This window comes from Dermochelys coriacea, chromosome 3, assembly GCF_009764565.3.
Source record: "Dermochelys coriacea isolate rDerCor1 chromosome 3, rDerCor1.pri.v4, whole genome shotgun sequence".
Taxonomy (NCBI): Eukaryota; Metazoa; Chordata; order Testudines; family Dermochelyidae; genus Dermochelys; species Dermochelys coriacea.
In genome coordinates this window covers 193,138,578-193,165,106 of record NC_050070.1, presented here as the reverse complement: position 1 = coordinate 193,165,106, position 26,529 = coordinate 193,138,578, and the positions used below count along the sequence as shown (strand labels likewise).

General features: G+C 42.4%; 1 protein-coding gene across 3 annotated transcripts; it reads right to left on the bottom strand.

Annotated features, from left to right (window-relative positions):
* Positions 1-5,392: 5,392 nt before the first annotated feature.
* Positions 5,393-26,314, bottom strand: DNAAF10 (dynein axonemal assembly factor 10). 3 transcript variants are annotated; one of them, XR_006280341.1, is made up of 9 exons: positions 26,126-26,314; positions 22,000-22,100; positions 20,140-20,270; positions 18,387-18,488; positions 15,536-15,651; positions 14,876-15,010; positions 12,666-12,763; positions 6,698-7,007; positions 5,393-6,639 (listed from the first exon to the last, which is right to left on the bottom strand). XR_006280341.1 is itself a non-coding variant. In XM_038396220.2 (8 exons), the coding sequence occupies exons 1-8, from the start codon at positions 26,312-26,314 to the stop codon at positions 11,106-11,108; spliced, it is 1,080 nt and encodes a 359-aa protein (XP_038252148.1). In that variant the 3' UTR covers positions 10,306-11,105. The 3 variants fall into 3 exon arrangements, 1 of the variants encoding a protein (XP_038252148.1); XR_006280342.1 differs by having other exon boundaries at positions 5,393-5,762; positions 6,902-7,007; XM_038396220.2 differs by lacking the exons at positions 5,393-6,639; positions 6,698-7,007 and adding an exon at positions 10,306-11,313.
* Between the last annotated feature and the right edge of the window lie 215 nt (positions 26,315-26,529).

The following is a 26,529-nucleotide window of genomic DNA, read 5'->3' as shown; positions in this document are numbered from 1 at the left end:
ATGAGTATCCATTAAGAACTGAACTGAGACCATCAACCCATTTCACACAGGCCAGTAGGTGGGTAGTCACTTCCAGCATCAAGTGCCACTTCTCTGAATGTGCACCACTCATACACCCCTGGGACATGGAGACACTCCCTCTTATTACTGTAGTAGCTCCTGCAAAATGGCATTCACACACAGTAACACTTTACTGACATTCCGAACACCCAACAGGGCCTGATACTCCCCTGATATAACCTGAGCAGAGGGAAGCTAGGTCAGGCATATCCAGGCTAGGGAGTGCTAAAGGAGAGGCAGCTGGTCAATGATATGCTCCCCTCTGCTGCCAAACCCACTGAAACGACTCTGCCCCATCATCAGGGATTTGCAGGGGCTGTGCCCTGGAGTGAGAGAGGGCAGCTGCTCCCTGCACTCCAGACCCCACAGATAACTGTGTGGGAATTAATGCCGCATCAAGCAGCAGTAACTCACGTGCAGTCTGAGTGCCTAAAACTGCTCACCCCACTGCAGGATACTTGTGAAGGGAACCCAGCGCCAGGTGAGCCTCAATTTCCTAGGCCTCTCTTGCAGGTATTTCCCACTGGTGAGTACAATATGGCCCCCAGTAAGCACCATAAATCTGCAGTGCACTTAGAGATGCCAATAAGAATATTTAGTACTTATTTACAGGTGCCCCTTAAAAATCAACTGTTACCAATTTATTGGCTGCTGGGAAGCATTTCCAACTGCAGAAACGCAAATCTCATGTCAGGTGTTATCCAGGCCTGGATGAACAGGAATAAGAGCCAGGCATAGTAACAGGGGTTAGATATGCTTCCACAGGGGTTAGGACAGCTTCTCAGCTGTCTTTTCATTTCCTCAGAAGGGGCCCACTGAGTTTAAAGCTGCCTTTCATCTCTGAGACGGGAGAACATTGCTGAACATAAGAATGGCCCTACTGGGTCAGACCAAAGGTCCATCTAATCCAGTATACTGTCTTCTGATAGTGGCCACTGCCAGGTGCCCCAGAGAGAATGAACAGAACAGGTAATCATCAAGTGATTTATCCCGTCGCTTATTCCCAGCTTCTGGCAAACAGAGGCTAGGGACACCATTCCGGTCCATCCTAGCTAATAGCCATTGATGGATCTATCCTCCATGAATTTATCTAGTTCTTTTATGAACCCTATTATGGTCTTGGCCTTCACAACATCCTCTGGCAAGGAGTTCCACAGGTTGACTGTGTGTTGTATGAAGAAATACTTCCTTTTATTTGTTTTAAGCCTGCTGCCTATTAATTTCATTTGGTAACCCCCTAGTTCTTGTGTTATGAGAAGTAGTAAACAACACTTCCTTATCTACTTTCTCTACACGAGTCACAATTTTATAGACCTCAATCATATCTCCCCTTAGCTGTCTCTTTTCCAAGCTGAAAAGTCCCAGTCTTATCAATCTCTCTTCATACAAAAACCATTCCATATCCCTAATCATTTTTGCTGTCCTTTTCTGAACCGTTTCCAATTCCAATACATCTTTTTTGAGATGGGGTGACCACATCTGCACACAGTATTCAAGAGTTGGGTGTACCATGGATTTATATAGACACAACATGATATTGTCTGTCCTATTATCTACCCCTTTCTTAATTATTCCCAGCATTCTGTCACCTCTCCACCGTGCTGGGCTGGAGATGGGGAGGAATCTGCAGAGTGAGTGCAATTATCAAGCTTTCCCTAACTGTCACTTTGCCTTTCAATTGCTTATTTCATCAGAACATATAAGATATGAAATTATAATCACTATACACAGGGCCAGCCCTATTTTTTGTGAGGCCAATCATGTAGTATCTTGTGCAGGGCCCCATCTAGTGCCTCCTCATCTAGGACTGTCTCCCCTATACTCCCTTTTCAAAAACCTCCCTTTTCTAAACAAGATAATTGAGATGTTAGCAAAAAAATGTCTCCAATGCCACCTATTAACTAGCAGTGTCCAGGACTCCCCTCAAACAGACTTCAGGCCAGGTAGAGACAGCATTTGTTCTGATGGATTAGCACTTCATGCCTAAAGGAAAGGGAAGTACATCCGTACTCATCCTGCTGGCCAGTCTGTGACACTAGATACTATTGATCACCAAATATTTCTGTCCCATCTCAACACAGCTGCAGCGGTGAATGGAAATACTCTCAGGCCCTTCCTCTCAGACCTACCTCAGACAGTCATTACAGACAACTTCTCCAAAGCCAAAGTTTTCACCCAGAGTCCGACACAAGGCTCAATCCTCTACCACATATTATTCAGCACCTACCTACACATGAAGCCACTGGAAGTACAGATGAGACAGCACAGGCCAGCAGCATGCAGATGACACACCCAGCTCTGCATCTCCTTTACATCACACATAACACCATCTCCCAGCTTCCTCGATTAGCCAAATTAAGTGCCTGTCTTAAAAAAACAGCTGGCTCTTGCACAAGCTCTTAGGGTCTGTATTTGATACTACAAAATATCCAGGTCATAGAAAGATTCCAGACACGGCTGCCCAGTAAACAGAATGGAGAGCAACTTCAACTTCGAGATTAGGCAGGTCCACCCAACATTATATAAAAACTCCACGGCCCAGTTGTGCCACAACAACTGGTTTTCTGCATGTAAAACCCAGGGCCGGCATTAAGGGCAAGCAGGGCAATTGCCTGGAGCCCCATGCCACAGGAGGCCCCACAAAGCTAAGTTGCTCAGGCTTGGGCTTCAGCCCCAGATGGCAGGGCTCAGGGACCTGGGCTTCAGCCCCATGCAGTGGGCCTTCAGCTTTCTGCCCTGGGCCCCAGAGGGTCTAACGCTGGCCCTGCTTGGAGGACCCCCAGAAACCTGCTCACAGTCCCTCAGAGGGCCCTGGTCCCATAGTTGAGAAACACTAGTCTAACAAGCACACATCTTCTTTCAGAGAATATATTAAAAATATAACAGTTACAGCATGAGGGTAAGAAGCTGCAGGCTAACTAATTCAAAAACAACTATTAGGTCAATGAACTTCCTGTCAGTTTGTCACTGTGGACTTTTTCAATTAGACAACTTTATTACAATGATGAAGACCTTAGGCATGATTTAGTAACTGCTTTTTTCTGAAATACAGTCAGTTTAGCTAAACAATCCACATGTATTTTTGAATAAATTTGATGGCCATCACTTATAGCAGATGAGTGGAGCATTTTTGGCAGACTGTACCTGCAGCTCTTGTGTTTAGTACCAAAGCAGCAGAAGTGTCTCTCTTCACTTTGTTCCCCATCATCCCTTTTTTATTAGTCAACCCGGGAAACCCTAAGTGTGGTGGGAGGTAGTGGAACAGCTGCCCCCAAGGTTGTTATGCTGATTGCACTTCCATTGCACTTGTTTATCCCCTGGTTTCCCCAATCCCTCTGTCACTGAGGCTCTGAGTTACAATCATTATTCATTACAGCCAAAGAGCATGGCGGGACCCGTCAACACTGTCCTTTCCACCCTGCATGCCACTGCTGCTTCTGTGCTAGAGCAGAACACACCTCTTGAATCACAGGCAAACAGCTAATGTGAGTTATGCCCTATGTACCATATATCTGCAATACGCATAGAACTACAGGCTGGGCCATCTCTTGCAATCACTCACCCCATGCACCAGGTGGCGTGCTGTGACCACTGATCACAACAAGTGAGCTGTAGCTCACGAAAGCTTATGCTCTAATAAATTTGTTAGTCTCTAGGTGCCACAAGTACTCCTTTTCTTTTTGCGAATACAGACTAACACGGCTGCTACTCTGAAACACTACTAGTAGTAATTGTAGTTACCTTTCTGCTACCTACTTGTTGACTCTCATCTCAGAGCGTAAGCTCCTTGGGGGCAGGAAATGACTTCTTGTTATGTGCTTATACAGCACCTAGTACAGTAGCATCTTGTTCCCGGTTTGGGTTCTTCAAGTACTACCAGCAGGCAAATAATAAATAATCTCCAGCAAGCAATTCTGATATTGCAATGCAAGTCCTCTGAGCTCTGCATACCACTCTGCTTTTTCCTTATTATTGTCTTCTCTCTTTTTGGGTGGTCTGGTGTTGCTGCTATTTTTCTTGGCTTATATAGCCTTTCTATTATAGCTGGAAAGATGGGAGAGAGGGTGTTGTTATAGTTAATAGCTTGAACATCTCTACATGCATTGCAGCCACATATATAATAATCACTTGTGATGGTGGAAGTCTATTTTGTTTAAAATTCAATCACGATTAAGTACTAAATAACATTTTTCAATGAAGAAAAATCTACATTCTGGACCAAGTTCCGACTAGTGCACAGAAATAGGCAGGATACATCCTCCATGTATAGGGCTAGATCCTCAGCTGGTATAAAACAAGCTAATTCCATTGATTTCATCAGTGAACCTATGCTGATGTATACTAGCTGACAATGTGGTCCAGACCCAGGAAAAGCCACGTAGGTATGGCTAAGATCATGCCCAGTTCCCCTTCTGAGACGTGATCCTACTAAGAGTAGGAATAATTTGCACGGGGAACCATTGATAGTGGCCACTCAGGTACATTTAATAAATGAAGCCCTCTGCTGTAGAGCCATAGGATTTCAGAAGGGCCAGAAATTAGGTTGCTAACTTCTGCTCCATGATCTGGGGCTGGGCGGAGGTTTTCTGGCACAAGCGTATGTGCTGTGCCAGAGAGAATTTGTGCCCTGTGCCTTTCATCTCTGATACCAGTTACGATTTTATTTAGAACGTGTTTGAGTGTTACAGACTTAATGCTGCAAAGGCTCAGAGCCAGTCTCCAGCAAGAGGGGCTGTGACTATAAATAGAGCAAGCTGAGCTGCTAAAGGCCACTTTTGGTCTGCTTGAGTTCCATGTTTAGCAAGCCGGGGGGAAAAGGAGGGGGGGTGTGGAAACCAATCAGGAGGAGACACCAGGCTGTGTCTGCACTGGCAGCAGCTCCTCTCCAGTCCAGCAAGTAAGTAACTTTTTAAATACACAAGTAAAGCCATCCAGGAAACCTTAATTAAAGTATCATCATCCTGTTGTGCTTTCCCCCAGGCCTTTGGCAAACTTTGCCCCTGAGAGGAGCATTCCCTATTTCCAGGGAGCTCTTACGAAACAAGTGACTTCCCTGAATATAATCCAGAAATAGACAAGGTGTTAAAGACAAAGAAGACAGACAAGTTCTTGTCCCCATGAAGCCCAGGAGGTTTATGGAAGAGTCTAGGGCTCAGCTGCAGATGTTAAAATGTACCAGCTCTTGCTCTAATCATGACTGTAATAACCTGAATTCAGAAGAGGTTTTGCCTACAGTTGTTTATATTGTTGATAAAGTATTGTCTTTGATGCAGGGGGATACGTGTATGGAAACACGACCGACAGCTAATCCAGCAGAAAAATAAACCAGCTCATTGTAACTCGCCTTATTTATTTTTCCATGCATCTCTGCTCTGAGCCGTTTCACAAGGTGCCTAATTGATACAAAGCATTTCACATTAGAAATAGATCCACAGGTTAATGACAGAGGCAAACTCCTCTGTGTTACTTTTTCAATTATTATATTACATTTCACTTATGATCAAATGTTATAAGCATTAATATCTCTAATAGCAGATTTTAGAATCAGAGTAGCTTGTTCTTTTAATCTCCATGCTCTCACCTTCAACAGCAGGGCTGCATCCAGGATTTACAAGTAGAAGGAAGTCGCCATCTAAAATGATTTAAGGGCATGTGCTCTTCAGCATCATACTTCGTGTGCACGTGGAGGGGATTATTTGGTTCTAAGAGACATCAAACGCCTAATATTATCCTTGCACGAAAATCGTTCAAACCTTAGGAAGACAGTTTGCTCTCATTAGCCTTTACTTTCTCCCTGATGTATAGTTTGCATACTTTGAAGGAGCACTTACATGACTATATGTATCCACTATGTCAGTGGTGGGCAACCTGTGGCCCGTCAGGGTAATCTGCTGGAGGGCCGCTAGACAGTTTTTTTTACACTGACTATCTGCAGGCACAGCTGTCCGCAGCTCCCAGTGGCTGCGGTTCGCTGTTCCCAGCCAATGGGTGCTGCAGGAAGTGTTGGCCAGCACGTCCTTGCAGCCCGTGCCGCTTCCCACAGCTCCCATTGGCCGGGAATGGCGAACCGCGGCCACTGGGAGCTGCAGGTGGCTGTGCCTACAGATGATCAGTGTAAACAAACTGTCTCGCAGTCCACCAGCAGATTAGCTTGACGGGCCGCATGGGGTCCGCGGGCCACAGGTTGCCCACCACTGCACTATGTGCAACACCAGTGGTTTTCAACCTGGGGTCCACAAACTATGTCTAAGGGGTCCACAAAAGGTGACTATGAAAATAACGTTTCAGATCCCAGAAAAGGCATTTCATTTTTCTGATCAAAATCAGACCCATCTAAAGGTCAAAACCCAGAAGTTTACCATAGAAGTTCACAGTTTAGCGCCCTTCTTATGCTGCATCAAATGCCCTGCCGAGCACGTGCAATGTTTATAGTTGAATTCTGTTCAGTCAGTTTTTAGTCTAAGACGTCTATGGTAGGGTCCATGGGCCACAGGTTGAATTTTCAAAGAGGTCCGTACCTCCATTCGAATTTTTGTAGGGGCCCACAAATGAAAAACGGTTGAAAACCACTGTGCTATACTATAACTAGACTAATACAGATATATAATACAGACTAACACGGCTGCTACTCTGAAACCTATAACTAGAGTGAAATCATTGGACCTACCCTGGTGGCACACAAAAGGTTAACACTGCACATTTTATATATACAGTCACACCCCTCCTCTGCCCTTGATTTCTACTGAACTTTTAAATTCTTGACTCAAACTTGGAAATAATAGTCTGTGAATACGTCCATCCTTTATGACTGTTGCTAAAAAAACATGTCTGGCATAAATACCTGCAGTGCACATGCATCTCCACCAGGGGACAGGGCTGTCCGGGTCTTCAGCAGCAACCACCACAGAGGCAGTATGCTTTCTCACTGTAGTCACAAATGAATTCTCCTTAAGGAGGAGAGGATTTGCATGAGTAAAACCTGCAGCTGCCCTATGAGAATTAAAATTCTGTTATAGTTCCAGGTAAACTGCTTCATCATTTAAAACTATCAAATATATTTACTCTGCTATTAATCTCATTAGTCAGCCTGTGACACGCACTGACACACACAAAATATATCCATAATGCTTTTGAACCCAAAGAAGCTCTCCTGAATTTCTGTACTAATGCAAACATATAAAAGATTATGATTTACAAAATACAGGCTGTATTTGCTAAGCATCAGAGCACCAAATACATTTGGATTACTCCTTTCCTTTTGCGTGGAGTCACATTTAGGGTGTTACACTAGTTATAGTATAACATATTGCAACTTTTATAGCACCTTCCCTCAGAGCACCTTCAAGTGATTTACAAACACTAATGAATTTAGCCTCATAACACTGCTGCTAGGTAGGTAGCATTATCCCCTGAAGGAGGAACTGAGGCACAAGGAGGTTATGGACACATTTTAAAAAGTGATCTGTAACCTGTGGTGCCTTGACTGTAGGAGTCCAATTTTAGACACCTAGAGTCTGATTTTTCAGAGGATTTGAAAATGTGCAGCTCCTAATGATTTGGAGTTGTCAGCATTTTGTACTGTGAAAAATCAAATGTTGGGATCTAACATTGGGCACCAAAAATGGGGGCAACCAAAAAAGGAAAGGCTGTTTGAGAATTTGTGCCTTTGTTGGCCAAGGTCACAATGAAATGCTGTGCCAAGCCAGGGGAGGGATCCATGCGTCCTGGATCTGCGCTAGTAAAAATAGCTCAGGCAGTTCTGTGATTACTGTCTCTCAATGGCTTCTGGATCAAATGTGCTCACTTTACAAGTAAAAGGATATTTTTTCTGCCAGCCCATTTAGAATAAATGGTACATCCTTGCTGCACAAGCCAACCCTCGGGCTGTCTCTGCATGGGTGAGAGGGATGACTCACAAATAAGGCAAACTGTTATTATATAAAATTAGAAAAACCTTGGCTTTGTCTTGCAAAAATGAGTCAACTTTACATTCAAAACCCAATAAGTCATAACACTTTTTGAAATATGGTAGGAAGGGATTATTTTCCCATTTTTAAACAGTATCTAAAACATGTTAAGAGCATTCAGAAAGGGTTAGTCCATAATCCATATATGGTGCCTGATTTTCCCCTCACACTAGTGAAACTCCATTGACTTTACAGTAGATGAGGAGTCAGGCCCACAGAATGTCAATAAAATTCTTGATGCTAGGTCTTGTTTTGAGAATCCACGTGGCTTATATGGTATTTGCAGACCGTCATCACTAAACACATTTACATAATGAAAAAGAACACTGTAGTTGGTACAGGACTATTTAAGCAATACAAAAAAGATCTGGGGATGTATAATGGAGCTCTTGTTGTGACAGTCCTGGGCTGACACAAGTCAGCTCAGGTAAGGTAAGGAAGGAACAGAGTCTCTCTACGCAGTTCTGTTATCCACAAACTTTGAACACTGTCAAAAATCTCTACTAGTGTAGACATTTTTATTTTCTGACACTGCCTCAGTGCTGCTGAGATTCAGTATCTGATCTGGGGGTAGGCTTTGGCCTTTGGTTGTGCCTCAACTTCTCTCTCCATAAAATGGCGACATTTACCTACATCATAGGACTAGAATTCCCTTTTTGCAAAGTGCTTTGAGATTCTCTGCAAGTAAGAACTAGAGAAATGCTATCAGCATTGTTTAGAATCCATTCAAAAAACCAGTCACCATCAGGCAGAAATAGCCAAGAGCTGTGGTCCAAGCCTACAACTGGAGATCTAGCAGCACATAACCCTCTGAAGTTGGAAGTAGCAGCTCCTCCTCCTGCAGCCACACCTATGGACCAGTTATGCAGTGGAGCGGAACTTAGGTTAAGCCTGACACTAATGAGAGGGAAAAAGAAGAGGCACTGAGCTACTGCAGCATGCAGCGAATGCTCAAAAAGGAAGTCAGGGCTCATTTATGCTCCTCTTCCATCCTGCTGTGGGTAGGGGAGTATCTCTGACACTCATATCAGAGCTGAATGGGGCAAGAAGAAAGTGACAGGGACCCACTGGGGCATTCCCAAAGCACCATCCATCCTATATACTGAATACATCTAGGGTCCTGTGGCAAAAATACTGTGTGATCATGTAATTAAAGACTGTTTCATTATGCATATACACAAGGGGACTGAATTAAGATTACACAGGAAGGGGCTACTCTGGCACCAGGCACAGAGGACAGGGAGATTGGCTCTCCTGTGTTCTTAATGGCCCCCTTCTGACATCTAAGCATCATGGAAAAGGAGGAGGAGAAAGCAGTTGCATTGAGGAAAGGTGCAAATACAGGGAAAGTCCTACTCAGCATAGCAAAAGGCACATCCCTGACACCAGTGTAACCTCCTTGTTGAAGTTCAAATTCCTGCTCCAAAGCAAGGAGGTCCCGGAGGTTCTCAGCAGAAGAGCTATGAGATTTTTTTTTATTAACATGAGCAAAAAAGTGTTATTTTTTTCTCTAATTGCTTTCTCAGAAATGGCTGAATGGTTTTACTTGAAGCTTTCCAAAACAAATTGACGCAAACAGCCAACATGGAAAATTAAAGACCAAAAAGTTTAAGTTTGGCAAAGTTCAAAGCAACTGACTAATAACGGGAAGTGTTGGGCAACTTAACTATAAGCATCAATACCAGGTCCACCTATAACGTCTATGGCCAATTTGCAAATGTAAATCTCACCAGATGCTGGGTTCGTTTTATAGTAAATTGAAACCTTAGATCTTACAGGAGAATTTACACTGACACAGCTCCATCTTCCGTAGTAAGCTGTGACCATTGGGATCCACTAGAAGTGCAAACTTACATGAAATCACAAGTGGCTCAAATTTATTACTGCTGCACATTTCCAAGTAATGAGAAGACAGGGAGCAGTTCACTGAAAAAACATCTTGTTTTTTGAAAGTTTAAATGAAAAAGGACACCAATTATACCTCCCACTTCTGTGAAAGTGTTGTACTTGCTGTAATTAGTACATGCACACACATACATATTTGTCTTATTCCCAGTATTTTCCACTCTGAATTTGCCTGCATTGCGTATATTCATGTTTCTCCGTTTCCCCTGCATAGTCAGTTTCACTTAGTATTTTATGCCTTCACACGACTACAAAAGGGGAGGAAAACACTTAAAAATAAGGAAACATTTGCAGAGACTCAGAGAAGATATAGTACCTGAAACTACTTAATTCTTTTTGGGGGATTTTGGCTAGATTTCTATTTGATAATGGCCCTTTTCTTTTTTTAAAAATTGATTTTTATGGATATTATAGTTAATTTGATCAAAAATCCCTCTATTTTGGCTGCTGTACAAAGCTTTTAAAGGTAGAAACAACAAAAATGAAGAAACCAGGAAGAAATACATCATTCTGCAGCAAACCCAGCTTCTTGCTACAAACTGTTTCCTTTTTTGCAAACCTAATTAAATGTATTCTTCCCACACATCTCTGTTTCTTGGGTAATATACTTCACATTACAATAACAAAGGACACGTTTTTATTGTAGGATACAGAGTAACAAATTAATTAAAAATTAACAGAAGAATACAAGTCAGGTCAGAGAAATTCACTGTCCCTTCAATGTATTTTCTAGGATGGATCATAGGTTAGTTTCTCTAATAACTAAGAATGGACAAATATATGATAAAAAACATACAAAACAAACAATTTAACAAGAGCGAACAGATTAGTGCTACTGAAGGAAAAAAGCAATTATATTGAGAAGATACAGTTTAAAATAACGTCTGAACTTGCAGATATTTTAAACACTCTAAGCAGAAGGCACATTTTATTTTAAAGGTAAATTTACATTAGAAGATAAAAAAGTTAAGCCTAGTCAACTTTTTCCAACAGCAGCATAGTATGTAGTCAAACAACCATAACTCAATTTATCTGAACTTTCAATAGAAAGATCTGTTTTTTAATTCTTTAAACCAGTTTTGTTAAAGGAGATATTCAAGTTATAAATAAGGAAGTCTCTTTTATATACACCCCTCAGACTATGTCGCTTTTCTTCTGAAAATCAGTTTTTTGTCAAATTTTGCTGAGCTTCGTAACGATCAGTACCCTCACAGTCTGGTCAAAAGCACTGCAGACACACAGACCCTTTTTGTCAGGGCTCCAATCAAGGCTAGAAATGGGCTGTGTTGACAAAGTCACATTCTGTAAGAGACTGACTGAACCTGCAACCCCCATCTCAACTCCTTCAGAATCCTTCTTTGAGCGCTGAGCAGGGTACTCACTGCCAATAAGAAATAAAACAAAACCAAACAAGCATGGTTTTAGAATATGTATCATAGACAAACACTAAAAGAAATACCCACCCACAAATACACATTTGTTTGTTTTTCACAAGTCCAGTTAGAAGGTGTCTCAGGTTTCCTAGAGACATGATGAAATTCATCCCAGTTCAGGGAATCCACATAAGGCCATCAGCAGCATTTGAACCCTGCATTAAGGAACAAATTAAGACCCCCAACATCCAAGCCCCAGTAACCAAGCCAGGCATCTCTCACTTCCAGGCTATGGAGCCACTCCATCTGAAGTAGGCTCCATTGGTGCTTATGAAGTCCACACACAGGAGTAAGAGAGGGTGGCCAGGGGATGAAACGGAAGGATCCATTGGCTCTGTCCACTTCTTGTTAGCATGTGAAGTGTTACCGCAGAGCAATGCTCTGTGCCATATAGGGAATATACACCCCAAGTACAGTCCTCTGGATCCAGCTTATTCTGCACAGAAGAACTGACTAGGGATCCTCAATGAACTCCTCTTGACTCTCAGGATTAGATCCTAAATGTGAAAAGCAGCATTGTCTAGTGAACTGAGCATGAAGCAATGAGACAGGAGCACCCAAATTCTAACATACCCTTTGTTACTTGCTAGCTGTTTAGTTTTTACCCTTGGGCAAGTGACTTAACTTTTGTGTCTCAGCTTTCTATATATAACTGTAAGGATAATAGTATCAGCAGGGTAGCTGTGTTAGTCTGGAACTGTAAAAGTGGCAAAGAGTCCTGTGGCACCTTATAGACTAACAGATGTACTGGAGCATACCCACGAAAGCTTATACTCCAATACTTCTTAGTCTATAAGGTGCCACAGGACTCTTTGCCGCTTGTAAGGATAATATTAACCTACCTCATGAAGTTGCTATAATGACTAACTTATGTTTGCACAGACCTTCTAATAAATAAAATGCTAAGTGTTATTAAATTATTTAAGTCCAAAGCCTCTTTATACACTTCTCAGCAATACCTGCCACAACAAGAACTTTAAGAAATCTATTATTCAATTTAACATCTCATTAACTGACAATATAATTTAGATCTTGATTATATTAGGTTAAAGATCAAGGGCCAAATTCATCCTTGTTGTAAACCCACAATGCCAATCAAGTTACAGTAGGGACTTTTTCAGTCTCTATTATGAAGTCCTGCCACGGTGTGAGAAACTACCTATTGTTTGTAATTTAATGAATTTAAATACATCTTTGGTTTGAACATGGGCCCCATACACATTTTCCAGGAAGACTTTTTACAACACATGGTAGTTTTGTTATTTTTTCACCTAATTTAGAGTGGATAGTGAACACTTACTATTTCCAGAGATGAAGGCTCCCAGCTCCTCCACTAGTCATAAAGATATCCCTGTTCTGTGGCAGGTGTCGAACTTGCCACATGGTGGATTTGTGAGCCTAACAAATACCAGAGTTAGACAAAAATTAGTTACAGATTAGTCTCCTAAGTAAGGACTTAAGCCCTGATAAATATATCTGAGTGATTACACTAACTTTAAGCATATTAGTAGTTGCTTTCAAGGGAGTATTCACCTTCAGTATGACCAGTAAGGTAAGTAAAGTTAAACATGGGCATACGTGCTTGCAAGGCCATAATCAGGAACAAGAATCATGTAACTACTGGATTTCCATACTCAGATATGAAGTAGTCATTATAAAAATAATTATTAATGCTAGCCTATGACTCTTTTCAACAATTACCAGAATTTGCTATCGAACGTATTACAAAAGCCATGAAAAAAATGAGTAAATATAAAATTCAAATCTAAATCAGGTAAGCAGGGCATGTAGCAAGACACAGAACCAAAAAAGGCTTCAGACAATTATAAATCTCTGCTAGTAAGCAAGTTTCTGCTTACGTTCCAAAAGGAATTGTTTAACACAAATTATGATAGGATTTTCATTTTAATGTTTTAATTGCCATGAACACCAACTAAATTATTATTTTAAGCGTTAAATGGTGAAACTAGTACTTTCATTAACACGTTTAATCGATTAAAAGCTTCGATGATGTCAAAAAAAGCAAATTAAAGATAATATATTGACATTGACCTATTACTTATTTAAACAGTGACATTAGTAATTTTATCATTAAAATGCATGGCTCTTGCCAGTGAATTTTACTCCTCGTCAGACTGCTACTCATACAGGACCTGCACCAAAAAACATGGTGGGTAAGAGACATTGGGGGAGGTGGGGAGAGGTCACTAGGGCAAAGATTCTCCATCTTTTGCATTCTGTAGACACCTGTATAGAAAATCTTCTCTCTGGACCTACCTCCACTCCCTGTATCCCCAGTCACAAACTGCTTGATTATCTGTGGGCCCTTGGTGGTTCCCAGAATGAAGCTTTCTGAGAAACACCATTGCAGTAGACTCAGAATAACTCAGTTTATCTTCAAAAAGAGCAAGGAGTACTTGTGGCACCTTAGAAACTAACAAATTTATCTGAGCATAAGCTTTCGTGCGCTAAAACCCACTTCATTGGATGCATGCAGTGGAAAATACAGGAGGAAGATAGACACACACACACACACACACACACACACACACACACACACCACATGAAAAAATGGGTGTTGCCATACACACTATAATGAGAGTGATCAATTAAGATGAGCTATTATCAGCAGGAGAAAAAAAAACGTTTTATAGTGATAATCAGGATGGCCCATTTCCAACAGTTGACAAGAAGATGAGAGTAACAGTAAGGGGGGGATAATTAAGCACAGGGAAATGGTTTTACTTTGTGTAATGACCCATCCACTCCCAGGATTTATACTAGGGATACAATTAAGTTTCAAGTCCCATCATTTTAGATTGCAATCACTTTTACATTACACTTCCAGGGTACACATCTACTTATTAAACCAATAAATAAGAATACTAAAGCACTGGAAAAGACAATCTCTGATAGCTAATAAGTGGTGTGCTAGGGGCTATCACATCTAAAAGAACTCAATATTCACATATGTCCCCCTGGCCTACAAGCAGCGGATATCCTCCATATATCTCGTTTCTCTGCTTTTACATCCTCCTCAATGTCTCATATTGTGGTGAGCGTCCTTCTGGCCAAGTCCACCCGCAAAAACCCTGGCCTTAAATGGACAAAAAGGAAACTCCTCTGAATGACAACACTCCCTCCTCCCCAGTGAGTAGATCACGAGCAGAAGCTGAGCCAGAGTCTCCCACACAGCAGCATACAGAACAAGCAGCCTGCTCCACTTTCCACATCTTGAAATGATGTATGTTACCTTTCATATGGTTGATTCATGTTTTCTGAAGTTAAGGTTAGATGCTAACAGGTACCGAGAACTCTCAAATCCCACTGAAGTCATTTGGATGATGGGATGCTTATCACATCATATGACTGCCAATGAACATATAATCTGCCCAACTTCACACCTCCTACATAATATCGTTAAACTTGCAATGTTTTCAGAGCAACTTTGTTTGAAGAGTAAGTATGAAATTTCTCCCTTAAAAAGAACAGCCTTCCCTTATAACATACCTTCTCTGAAATGGAAGCAAAACCTTTAGTTGGATGCTGAGTTCGCATATCAAAAACATGAAACTTTCCTTCTAGCGATGTGGCCACTAATTTATTCATATTAATATCTTTTCTATCAAATTCCACACTGCAAACCTGGAAATATAAACACACACATATTTACTCTGAAATTCAGCTCATCACTGAAGAAGCATTTATTTTAGATTTGTAAAATGTGGGCCATCATAATCTCTAGGTACATTTACAATGGTAATAAGAATCCAACTGACTTAAGACACAACCAAATTCAACAAGATCATCTAAAAACACCTGAACCCACTCAAATAGCATGCTCTCAAAATACCTGCATAAATTGACAGGACTTGCAGCATACTCTGAAAACAAATAATATAGGACAATGGTTCTCTACCTCTTCCCTACTGTGAAGCCAAGTTACAAAATAAATAAGTTTCAGGACCCTGTCCATCTAGCCATAAAGATAAGAATGATCCCCAACCTAAGAACCCATGAACTAGGATTTGTTGGCCCAAAGGAGAAAAAATCCTCCGTAGCTTTTATCCTAGTGAGAATCTGAGTAGGTTTCAAATAGATACAGTGACCCTTTAATTCTTCCACATTACAAACAAATTTAAATTAAAACATGCCTTTATGACACATTACCCCGTTCTTAATGTTGGTCTCCCATCGCAATGACATGTTTTTTAGGTCAAATAATTTAATATCACCATTGTCATAGCCAGCACACACAACACGCTCCTCTTGATTGTAGGCATTGCCTGAAAATAAAGAGACAACTATTTAGATGTATAAAAATTATCCCCACCACACTGTAAAACAGTCATGAATTAAAGTCTGCAATTTTAACCTGTATTTGTACCAGAAAAAAAGTCATTGGAACGTTTGTAATTAATGTGTTAGGTGAAGGGTCTGATTTTCAAGTAGTCTTCAAAATAGCTAGTTCTACCCTTTAAAACAAAAGTACGCAACTGATCAACCCCGATTCCTGCCTAAATTGCATACACCACCTCATATATGTATGCATCCCCTCCAGAAATGGTTGTGTCTGCTTATCAATATATGTTCCTGGGTCTAATAATCAATTTCTGCATAGCAATTCAAATAGATGTTGGTGCCTGGAAAACTATAGACAACTTCTCTCTGTTCCTATATAATATCATGAATTTTCAGAAAATATTCTAATATATTTAATTCATGCAATTTAAAAATACAATATTCTCTAAACAGTAGATGACGTGCCTGATCCTGATACTCCTATTCACATAAGTAATCCAAAAGCATGCGGCATGCGACTATACTCTGAACCATACACAGGCTTTGCAGTACACCATGGCACAGAGACAGCTTTAGTAGACCTTCTCTTTGCAGTCTTCAACACATTCCATCATAGAGCCCTGCTGACCTGCTTACAAGACCTAGCTGTAGAGAGGGGATAGTGCAATACTATTATGAATCATTTCTCTCAAACAGGACCCAGGAAATTATGACAGAAAGCGGCTCATCTCCAAGAATCCTCACATATGGAGTTCCACAGAAATCAAGACTGTCTCCCTCATCTGTATCTGTAGAACTCTTGGAAAGGATCTGAGAGATATGGGAGCTGTTGCCAAAAATATATTGATGACACCAAGCTCTGTAACACCTTCTCAGCTGACACGATCACGTATGCATCACTGTCTGAAAGAAATTAGCAACAGGGTGACAAGCAGATGGCTCAGATTGAACTCAGGCAAGATTTAAGCAATGCTGAAGGGAAAGGGAAATAATGAGAAGCTAATGAAGGCTCTGCTCATCACTTGTCAAGGTAGTACATAGTCTCTGGGTTTTAGCCCTGGTTTACACTGCGAGCTTTTGTCGATACAAGTACATCACTAAGGAATATGGAAAATCCACATCCCTAAGCGACGCAGTTATACCGACCCAACACCCAGTGTAGATAGCTATATATCGACGGAAGGTCTTCTCTCGTTAACACAGCTGCTAACTCTTGGGGAGGTGGAGTACCTACACCAAACTGAGAAGCTCTCCCATTGGCATAGGTAATGTCTTTACTAAGCGTTACAGAGGTGCAGCATTACTGTACATGTAGACAAGACCTTAGTGGAGTCATCACTAATTCTGAACACTTAGATAGCAACAGTGATAAGCAATGCCTTCCACTATTTTACCAGAAAACTACAGCATTTACTATGGATTTAATGGCAGTAATCCAAGCATTTATCACTAAACTGATCAATTTAACCCACTGAATCTCTAGCTAATGATGGAGGAAACCAAAAATACCACCTTGTACAGAACACAGCAACTGGTCTCCTTAACAAGAAAAATGCTGAAAACACAGACGGAGTCTCTGCTCACTTCATTAGCTCCCAGTTCAAGTCTCTGTTCTTAATATTTAAGGCACTTAAATTGGAACTGTGCTACATCAGAGACGGGCTCTCAATCCACTGAGTCAGCTAAATTCTTCAGGGACAATGCAGCTAGAAGTACTGAGATTAACCTTTCCAGAGTCAGAGATAACCTCTTCACTGCAGGAGGCCATTGTCTGTGGAATAGCCTTATGTCTTTGTAAATTAAGTCGAAACCTGATTGCTTTCAGAGTATGTTGCAAGACTTGTCTTTGATGGTTTTGGGAAAGTTTTTGCAAAAAGGCAATGCATAACAAAGCTACATAGTAAGCAAAAGCTAACCAACAGGAGAGCAGTGAAAAGCAGCATCTGCTATGGCAATCTCCATACAAAACTTAATTACTGTATGAGGTACTAAAGTACTTATAAAGAAAAGGAGTACTTGTGGCACCTTAGAGACTAACAAATTTATTAGAGCATAAGCTTTCGTGAGCTACAGCTCACTTCATCGGATGCATTTGGTGGTGTTTTTTCCACCAAATGCATCCGATGAAGTGAGCTGTAGCTCACGAAAGCTTATGCTCTAATAAATTTGTTAGTCTCTAAGGTGCCACAAGTACTCCTTTTCTTTTTGCGAATACAGACTAACACGGCTGCTACTCTGAAACCTGTAAAGTACTTATATAATCTTTACTTATGCAAGTTATCCCATTGAAGTCAACAGGACTATTTGCATGTGTAAAGATTATTCACATCAGGAAAGGCAGAAGGATCAGATTATTTCTGAATGAAAATGCACAACTAAAGGGAAAGATGCACTAAATATCTTCAGTGTAAATCCCAGTTTATTTCCCCCATACACAGCTGAACACAGAAGAGCCATATGAGAGGAAGGAAAAGCAGTAATTGGCCATTTTCCATAACCAAAAGGCACTGCAAGAATGGCATGGGTTAAAAAATACAGAAAGTAGTTTAAGTTGGACATTACCACATTTCTTGACTTCGAAAATTTAACAGAAATAGTCACGATTTGTTTGTTTTGATTGTCTTGATTATCGCCCCCCTGCTTCCAGTGGCAGACTAGATGGATAGATATTTTGTTGCTTGCGAGTTACAGACTAAAACTGAAAAGCTTATCAATTTACCAAATGCTACTGTCCAGCAGTCTCTCTTGCTCTCGCCTTGTACTGGTTCCATATTAGCAACAGGTGTATCTTTTTGTCTTGGGTCCCACACTTTCACCGTTCCTGTAATAATAATTATACTGAATTTTAAATTACTGATACAGTAGCATATTGTATGCATTCTCCATTCTCCAACTTGCTTTAGGGAAGACATTCCAAACATTTGCATGTCTGATCTCTAACAAAGCTGATTGCATTTATGGAAAGAAAAACAGAGCAGAAATTAGGAAAAAGGTTTGTTTCAATACTTGAAAAGTTCATTGATACACAGTCTATCCAATTTCAACTAAGTAATAGTATGATTCACATCGCTAAACAGAATTGTCTACAGTCTGCTTTAAGTTCTAGCTTTCTTCCTTCTTTCTAACTCTATCTTCATTCCATGGAAGTGGTACAGTTTCCACAGCTCATTTGCCATAGTTTGTATTTACCTTGTTTCATATTCATTCCTTTCCACCCTCTTATGTTGATATTTTTTTTTTTTTGGCTATAGCCTCTAAATGAACTGAAAACTTTGTCCCCTGTTGGACTCAAAATAGAACAAACAGCATATAGATCTGGTTGCAATATAATTGTAACCATATCAAATGGCAGCCAGAGGTTCCCATAGTTGAAGAGACCCACCTCATCATTGCCAAATTCACTAGGCTAAGAAAAATAACTGCCACGGTGTGCTAATGGATTGGAGCAATCAACAAACCAGTTTTCCCACTGGCACTCAAGTGTAAACTGCCATTACCTCCCCACCTCCACATTTAATTGCAGTGGTTTTAAAAACCATGATTGTTTCAAAACAAAAAGTTCAGCTGGGCAATTTTCATTGGGCAATTTTCAATATGTCATAGGGCTAACAGCAGCAGTCACAGGATCCACCCGTAGATACAGAAGCTGCCTCCGTTATAGCTATCAGCAGCTGCTTAAAAAAAGTGGCAAATGGCTTTAAAACATTCCACCTTACACACGAACATAAAAAGACATGACAATGTGTTAAATAGGGCATCTATCCCCTTTAAGGGCAGTTGTGACCCTGAGTCAGCCAGCCTTGTTCCAAGGCTTGGCTGCTTTAAGTGGCGGCATTCTGGGACTTGTAGGAAGGACAAGCCAAGCTAAAGTAAGTCCTCTGACATGGCTACAGTACAGGAAACACCTGTGGCTCAGTCACTTAGTAAAGAGAGAGACCCCTGTAGGAGGCTAAGCTTGCTGGGCCAGGGAACTTCAGTTAGGAGGGTCCATAAGAAAGGCAAGACTGGAGGCCTTGGATGTAGAGTAACAGTCAAGAAGAGTTTAGGAGGAAGCCCATTCACTGGCCCTGCACCATCAGGGAAAAGAAACTGTTTGAATCTGGGGAGGGCTTGAAAGGACCGAAGTCTTGGAGAGTGAGCTAGAAGACTTGCTTTGAGCTGAATTGTTATTTATGTTGATAAATCAGACCCTAGGAGGGGAGAATTAGTTCAAAAGCATCAGTGATGTGGTACTATGATTGACATGGAAGAAGGTAAATTTAGGCACTGGATGTGCCCAACTGGATAAGCTGCTGCTAACCAATTCCTTCTAGGCCCCACATGAGCTGGCTAAACTGTATTTTTTCCTATTAGGCCAGTTTTTAAAGTTTCATTGTAAAGTCAATGCAGACTGGGCCCATAAACTCCAATCAAATCTTGTAAATAGTATTTTCTTGGCAAAGATTAAGGAACTTTAAGGCTTGCTAACTCACCATCTCGGCTCCCGGTCACAATTTCTGGTGCTCCTTCTCCAATCCCTAAGCCACCTACGCCATCTATACTATTTATGATTTCTTTATGGCCCTTCACAGAGTACACTGGAATTTCTGGAGCTTCCAAGTTCCTAGACAACAGAAAAGAACAGACAGTATATTGTATACGTGTTCCATGGTGCTCTACTTTACTATACAAAAGGGAGAGAACACTGTATCCGAATGCAGGCTACAAATGCAACATGATGGCTCAGACTTGCACTGAGAACAAAACAGCAAAGTTACAACCATAAGGCTTTCTTCTAGAAAGGTCTAAAATGGAAAAAGGTGAAACTGTTTCCCCACTCGTTTATGGATTTCATCTACTTTTGAGGCTGTTCAGAATTGCTCTATTAACTCCAAAAAAAACGTATGGATCTCCAATAGTCATCTGACTATTCACTCTTACCATGCAAATGAATCTGTCCTGGCAGCTATGTGCCTTAACTAGTCAATCATTTAAAATCAACTAGTCTCAGTCAGTATTGCACAAATCACTGGTCAGAATGAGCAAGAAAAATAATTTCTCTGAATTAGGGATCAGAATGCAACTAAAGCTGGTTAGGTTCTGTGAAGCAGAAATTTTGTTGAGAGAATGCTACATCTAGGTACTGAATGTCATTTATGAAAAAGCACGTTGAAGCCAAGCAGCTGGAAGCTTACAACAATGCAAGTTAAAGGGAACAGTGCATACAGATCTCAATCTACCCACAAACACGAAGAGCCAGGTAATACTATTGAGGATATCTGCTTTACTATTCAATTCATTTTTCTATGTTAAACTCCTCAATGTCCTACAAGTTGCATGACATCATACTACCCAAATTTATATTTGGTATACAAATTTTAGAATAGTACTTTAATCTAGGACAACTCCAAAAAATTAGAATCCTCAAATTACAAACTTTTAATATTGTTTATTAGGATGGACTGAGGGTCAAAATGTTGTAGCTAACTGTATTTTCAGTGAGGATTTAAGATGACCCTTTGGGTCCATTTTAACCAATTCTCTGCCTGAAGATCTTCATCTTTAAAACAAAGTCCATCATTTCTGCTTTAATATTGGTCTTCTATTTGGAATCCTCCCAGTTTCTTACTTTTCTTCTAATTTTCCAACTCTGCTTTGTCTCTCCTCAATTCCTTGTCATTTAAAGAGCAACCATACAAACTAACAGTCACTCTCTATCAATACCATTCTTAATATTCCAGTGAAATGGAACCTGTCACTAGTCTCTTGGTGGAATGCTAATAAATTGTATCAGATAAATAAAATCTATTTTGAAATTCTGTAAAGATTTCCTTTAATATTTTCAAAAAATTTACCTACTTATATTAATCTGAACATGTTCTCTAAATCCGGCTGTTGGTAACAATAGCCAAAGCATTAAGAAAAAAGTGTTCATAATCTGAACTGTAAATTGAATGTTGAAAATAAACCTCATTTTAGAAACTGCCAGAACACATATGGCTGTTATTTTTTACCCAAAAGCCTCCTTTCAACATGAGGAACCTTTAGGAATAGAAACAGCTTTCTGCTACCTGCAGATAGAAGATTTGAATAAATCAACAATATTTTGTTTTGTCTTAATTTTGTTCAATAGTTTTACTTAGAATGTAAACTCTTCAGGAAGAGACTGTCTCTGTTTGAGTGTATATGCAGTGCCTACCACTCAAGGGAATCTGATCCATGACTGGGGTCCCTAGGCACAACTATAATACAGATAAACACACAAAAACAGGGCAAATACAATAGGCCTGAATTGTGAGTGCAAGTATATCATGTACAGTAAGGCGTATCCTGAGAGGAGCTAGTATTCTTACCATATATTAAGGTTTCCACCAAAGTCCCCAGTAGCTAGATATCTCTGCTGTAGAGATGTAGCACCAAAAGTTCCACATTTAATAGGTTTGGCCTTTTCAATCTAAAAAGGGTAAAATTTTTGTCAGTATATTAAAAAAATCTCAACAAAACCACACAATGGATAAGCAGCTGCTTGAAAGCCACACTGCTAGCAGGCTTCAGTGAACTTTCAATAAGATATTCAGTATGAAATGCAAACGAAATATTCTGCGGCAAAGGTATACCACATTTTAGCTTATTCTACGATTTTAAAATTTCATATCACTGCATCGTGTCGATTTGATTGTAACGAGCTTTTAAGAAAATAATCACACATTCTCCTTCCCTCTACCCGTCTCACTAATTATACTCAAAGGCTGTTGTCTCTACTGATTTGCAAATATAAAGCAGAGGAAATTTTAGCTCTTCTCAGAGATCTGCTAGAATGAACATAAGAGATAATTAAGCCATTCTTTCTATTAGTCTGGAGCAACACTGTTTGTGTGCCTTCTATGTTGCATCCCTACAGAACCCTATAACTTGAGAAAGTTTATGTACTATTGTCCCTGTAGATCTTAAACTCTCTTTATACAACTGAGGCACTATTGTTACTGCAGATTAGTAAATCCTCAAAGGTTACTTCAATTTAAAAAACAACTGCTTTATGTAAGCAATCATGGTGACTAAAATTGATGAAACCTTGTATAACTAGTGTCAACAACGTTGCATACATTCTTTACACATGTAGCTATTGACTGAATACCTACAAGCACTCAGTGCGGAGAGGACTCATGAAAATCCTTAGTTACATGGCCAAATGCTGACCTTACGAAGGAGAATTTTGGCATTCATTTAAAACAAACAGTAAGTTTTGAGAATTTTACTTGAAAAGATATCATTTTTAAGTCTAACTAATAAACATGCAAAAAGATTATTAAAGCTCAATGGAACATCAAAAATCATGAATTAGACTCCCAAAATGATGAGATTTAAAAAAAAAAAATTGAAGTTCTTTTTATTTGCCCTCTGGGTTTTAAGCACTCAGGGTCACATTCTCAAACTTTTCTTCACAGCCAAGAGAGCTAGGAACTATTTTTGGGTTTAAATTGAAGATGAAATTCCCACAATCACATGAATCCAGAAGCTGGAGCTTTAAACGCTCCCAATGTGAGAGCTGGCAACAGTGTAACTAGGCTACGCCTCCACAACAGGAGGCTGTTGAAATCTAATGATGTCCAGCCACCACAAACCCTTTTAACAAGGAGCAGATAAATTTGGGTGTGTCCCAGTAACAGCCGGGATAACGGTTTTGGGGATATGTGCATAACTGTGGGATAGTAATGGACAGAAATTGATTTAGGGGGGAGGTGGCATTTCCCCCTCAGCCCCACAACTGATGAACAGAAAAGAAACCAGGTAGAGGATTGAGCTAGAGGAACCTCAGCGAGTTAGTTATATTATAGTCTGGGGATAAGGGAGGAGTATTTTGAAAGCACATCCTGGTCCAAAATCCAAATAAAGTATCGTCTGATTTGTAAAAACTCGATTAGGAACAGTGCACTGGATAACACATTCATGTATACATACAGCAGAAAAAGCTACCTGAGCTGATTTTAGGAAACAAATTAGCAGCCAGCATTACCTCAAGGTGCCTGCTAAAATCCTTGAGATCCCCAATTGAAGCAAGAAAGTACTACTCTAATAACAACAACAACAAAAATATTTAGCTTCAAATCAGAAAAAAAATATGTTACAGACAGAAGGTTTTTGCCATCCTGAGTTGAACAGTAAGAAGCCTGACTAAATCTTTTTAAAAGATAAGGAGAAAAAATTAAATGTTCCTTTCACATTTCTAATGTATTACTTTTAATGGGGGGAGGGGAGAAAAGAACGCTATACAACACAGCTAGGATCTTTAAATACCATTGAAGTTGCTTGGAAAAATTTTTTAAACCTATTTTAAAACAACCTCAGTAGAACCACTCCTTCACCCTCTCTTCACAACCTCCCACAATGCATGCAGCATAATGCTTGTATGCTGTGGCAGCAGCACAAAGTGAGAAATTAAGCTAGCCAGTTTCTAAGAAATATCAATGTAATACCTGTCACTGAAGCAGATGCATTTTAAAGATGATCTTCAAAGTTTGGTTTTTGTAATTGGGTTTATGTCCTTTTTTATGATACATAAAGTTGGCCTGAAAGGTTATTGCTTACATTTTTTACCTTGTCAATATTCTCCTTCCTCCCCCATCTGCATTTAGAAGCATCCTGTGTGCAATTTGATTGCCACCCTTCGCTCCAGTGGTGACTGCATTTCATTGCTACGTATGTTTTACCAGACGACTTTGGGGTCATTTGAGACAGAGGGCACGTCTTCACTAGCAACATTGAAGCACTGGCTGTGGCAGCGCTTTAACATGGCTGTGTAGTGATGGCATAGCGCTAGGAGAGAGCTTACCCAGCGCTATAAAAACACCACTTCCACGAAGGGAATAGCTCCCAGTGCTGGTGCACTGTCTACACTGACACTTTACAGCGCTGAAACTTGCAGCGCTCAGGGGGTGTTTTTTCAAACCCCTGAGTGAGACCGCTGCCGCACTGTAAAGCGCCAGTGTAGAAAAGCCCCAAAGGTGCCATTAAAATGTTGCATATGAAGTGAAATTCCTGTACCTTATTGATGACTGCAGCGGGAAGGACTCAATTGTTTGACCAGATCTTTTCCATTTTTCATTTGTTGGATGGGAGAGAAAAATGGGACCATTCTCTGCAGTTTTCCAGTATCCACATTTACAGACTGGAAGACAGGGGCTGACAGCATGGTGGGGACATTTTAAAAAGTCAGAGGATAGTTTTGTGCTTCCACACAGCAACGGGCCGGGATGGCACACGGCTTGTGCTCCGCAGCTGACTCCACGCAGGCCGGGCGCGTGCCCCAGCGTTGCTATAGCAACCACCCCCCCGGCGGAGCAGGGGCCGTGGGCCCCCCCAACGTTGCTATAGCAACCACCCCCCCCGCGGAGCAGGGGCTCTGGGCCCCCCCAGCGTTGCTATAGCAACCACCCCCCTACCGCGGAGCAGGGGCTCTGGGCCCCCCCAGCGTTGCTATAGCAACCACCTCCCCCCGCGGAGCAGGGGCTGTGGGCCCCCCCAGCGTTGCTATAGCAACCCCCCCCCGCGGAGCAGGGGCTGTGGGCCCCCCCAGCGTTGCTATAGCAACCACCCCCCCGCGGAGCAGGGGCTGTGGGCCCCCCCAGCGTTGCTATAGCAACCACCCCCCCGCGGAGCAGGGGCTGTGGGCCCCCCCAGCGTTGCTATAGCAACCACCCCCCCGCGGAGCAGGGGCTGTGGGCCCCCCCAGCGTTGCTATAGCAACCACTCCCCCCGCGGAGCAGGGCTGTGGGCCCCCCCAGCGTTGCTATAGCAACCACCCCCCCCGCGGAGCAGGGGCTGTGGGCCCCCCCAGCGTTGCTATAGCAACCACTCCCCCCGCGGAGCAGGGCTGTGGGCCCCCCCAGCGTTGCTATAGCAACCACTCCCCCCGCGGAGCAGGGCTGTGGGCCCCCCCAGCGTTGCTATAGCAACCACCCCCCCGCGGAGCAGGGGCTGTGGGCCCCCCCAGCGTTGCTATAGCAACCCCCCGCGGAGCAGGGCTGTGGGCCCCCCAGCGTTGCTATAGCAACCACCCCCCCCGCGGAGCAGGGCTGTGGGCCCCCCCAGCGTTGCTATAGCAACCACCCCCCCGCGGAGCAGGGGCTGTGGGCCCCCCCAGCGTTGCTATAGCAACCACCCCCCCCCGCGGAGCAGGGGCTGTGGGTAGTGGAGGGGCAGGACTGTCCCGGGGCCTGCTGGCCCCCACAGGGGCAGAGAGCCGCTCACGGGGGCGGGGAGGGGGGCACAAAGAAGGGCCGATCAGAGCCACGAGAACAGAGCCTGAGAACAGCAGAGACCGAGACGCGGGGAGCAGATGTAGCGGTTACTGGGGGGGTGCGTGCGTGTGTGTGGGCGGGGGGCGGGTCAGTGAGTGAGCAGCCCCCCACCGCCCCGCCAGCGCCCCCAAGGGCAGGGCGTCCGCAGCAGCCGGGGGCGGGTCCCGCGCCGGCCGCTCACCTCGCGCAGCAGGCGGAGGCGGCCGCTCTGCAGCTCGTAGAGCTGGATGACGCCGGTGCCGCGCGGGACGCTGCCGAGGCAGAGGAGGCGCGCGCTGCACGGCACCCATTTGCACTCGAACACGGTGTAGTTCAGCGACTGCTGCACGTGCGTGATCAGCTGCGGCTTCTCCAGCCCCGCGCCCGACATACCGCGCGCCGGCGCCGCCCCAACCGCCGCGGCCTTTGGCGACTCCACACGGGCCAGGCGCGCAGGCCCAACGGTAACATCCGGGGCTCAGCCCGCCCTGCTGGTCAGGCATCACGGAGCGCTCCTAGGAGTTCCGTGATGGGGGCCTGAGGACGGAAGTGACGTTTCTGCGGTTCCGGACTGCATCAGCCCGTGGCCCGGCTCCGCCCGCACGT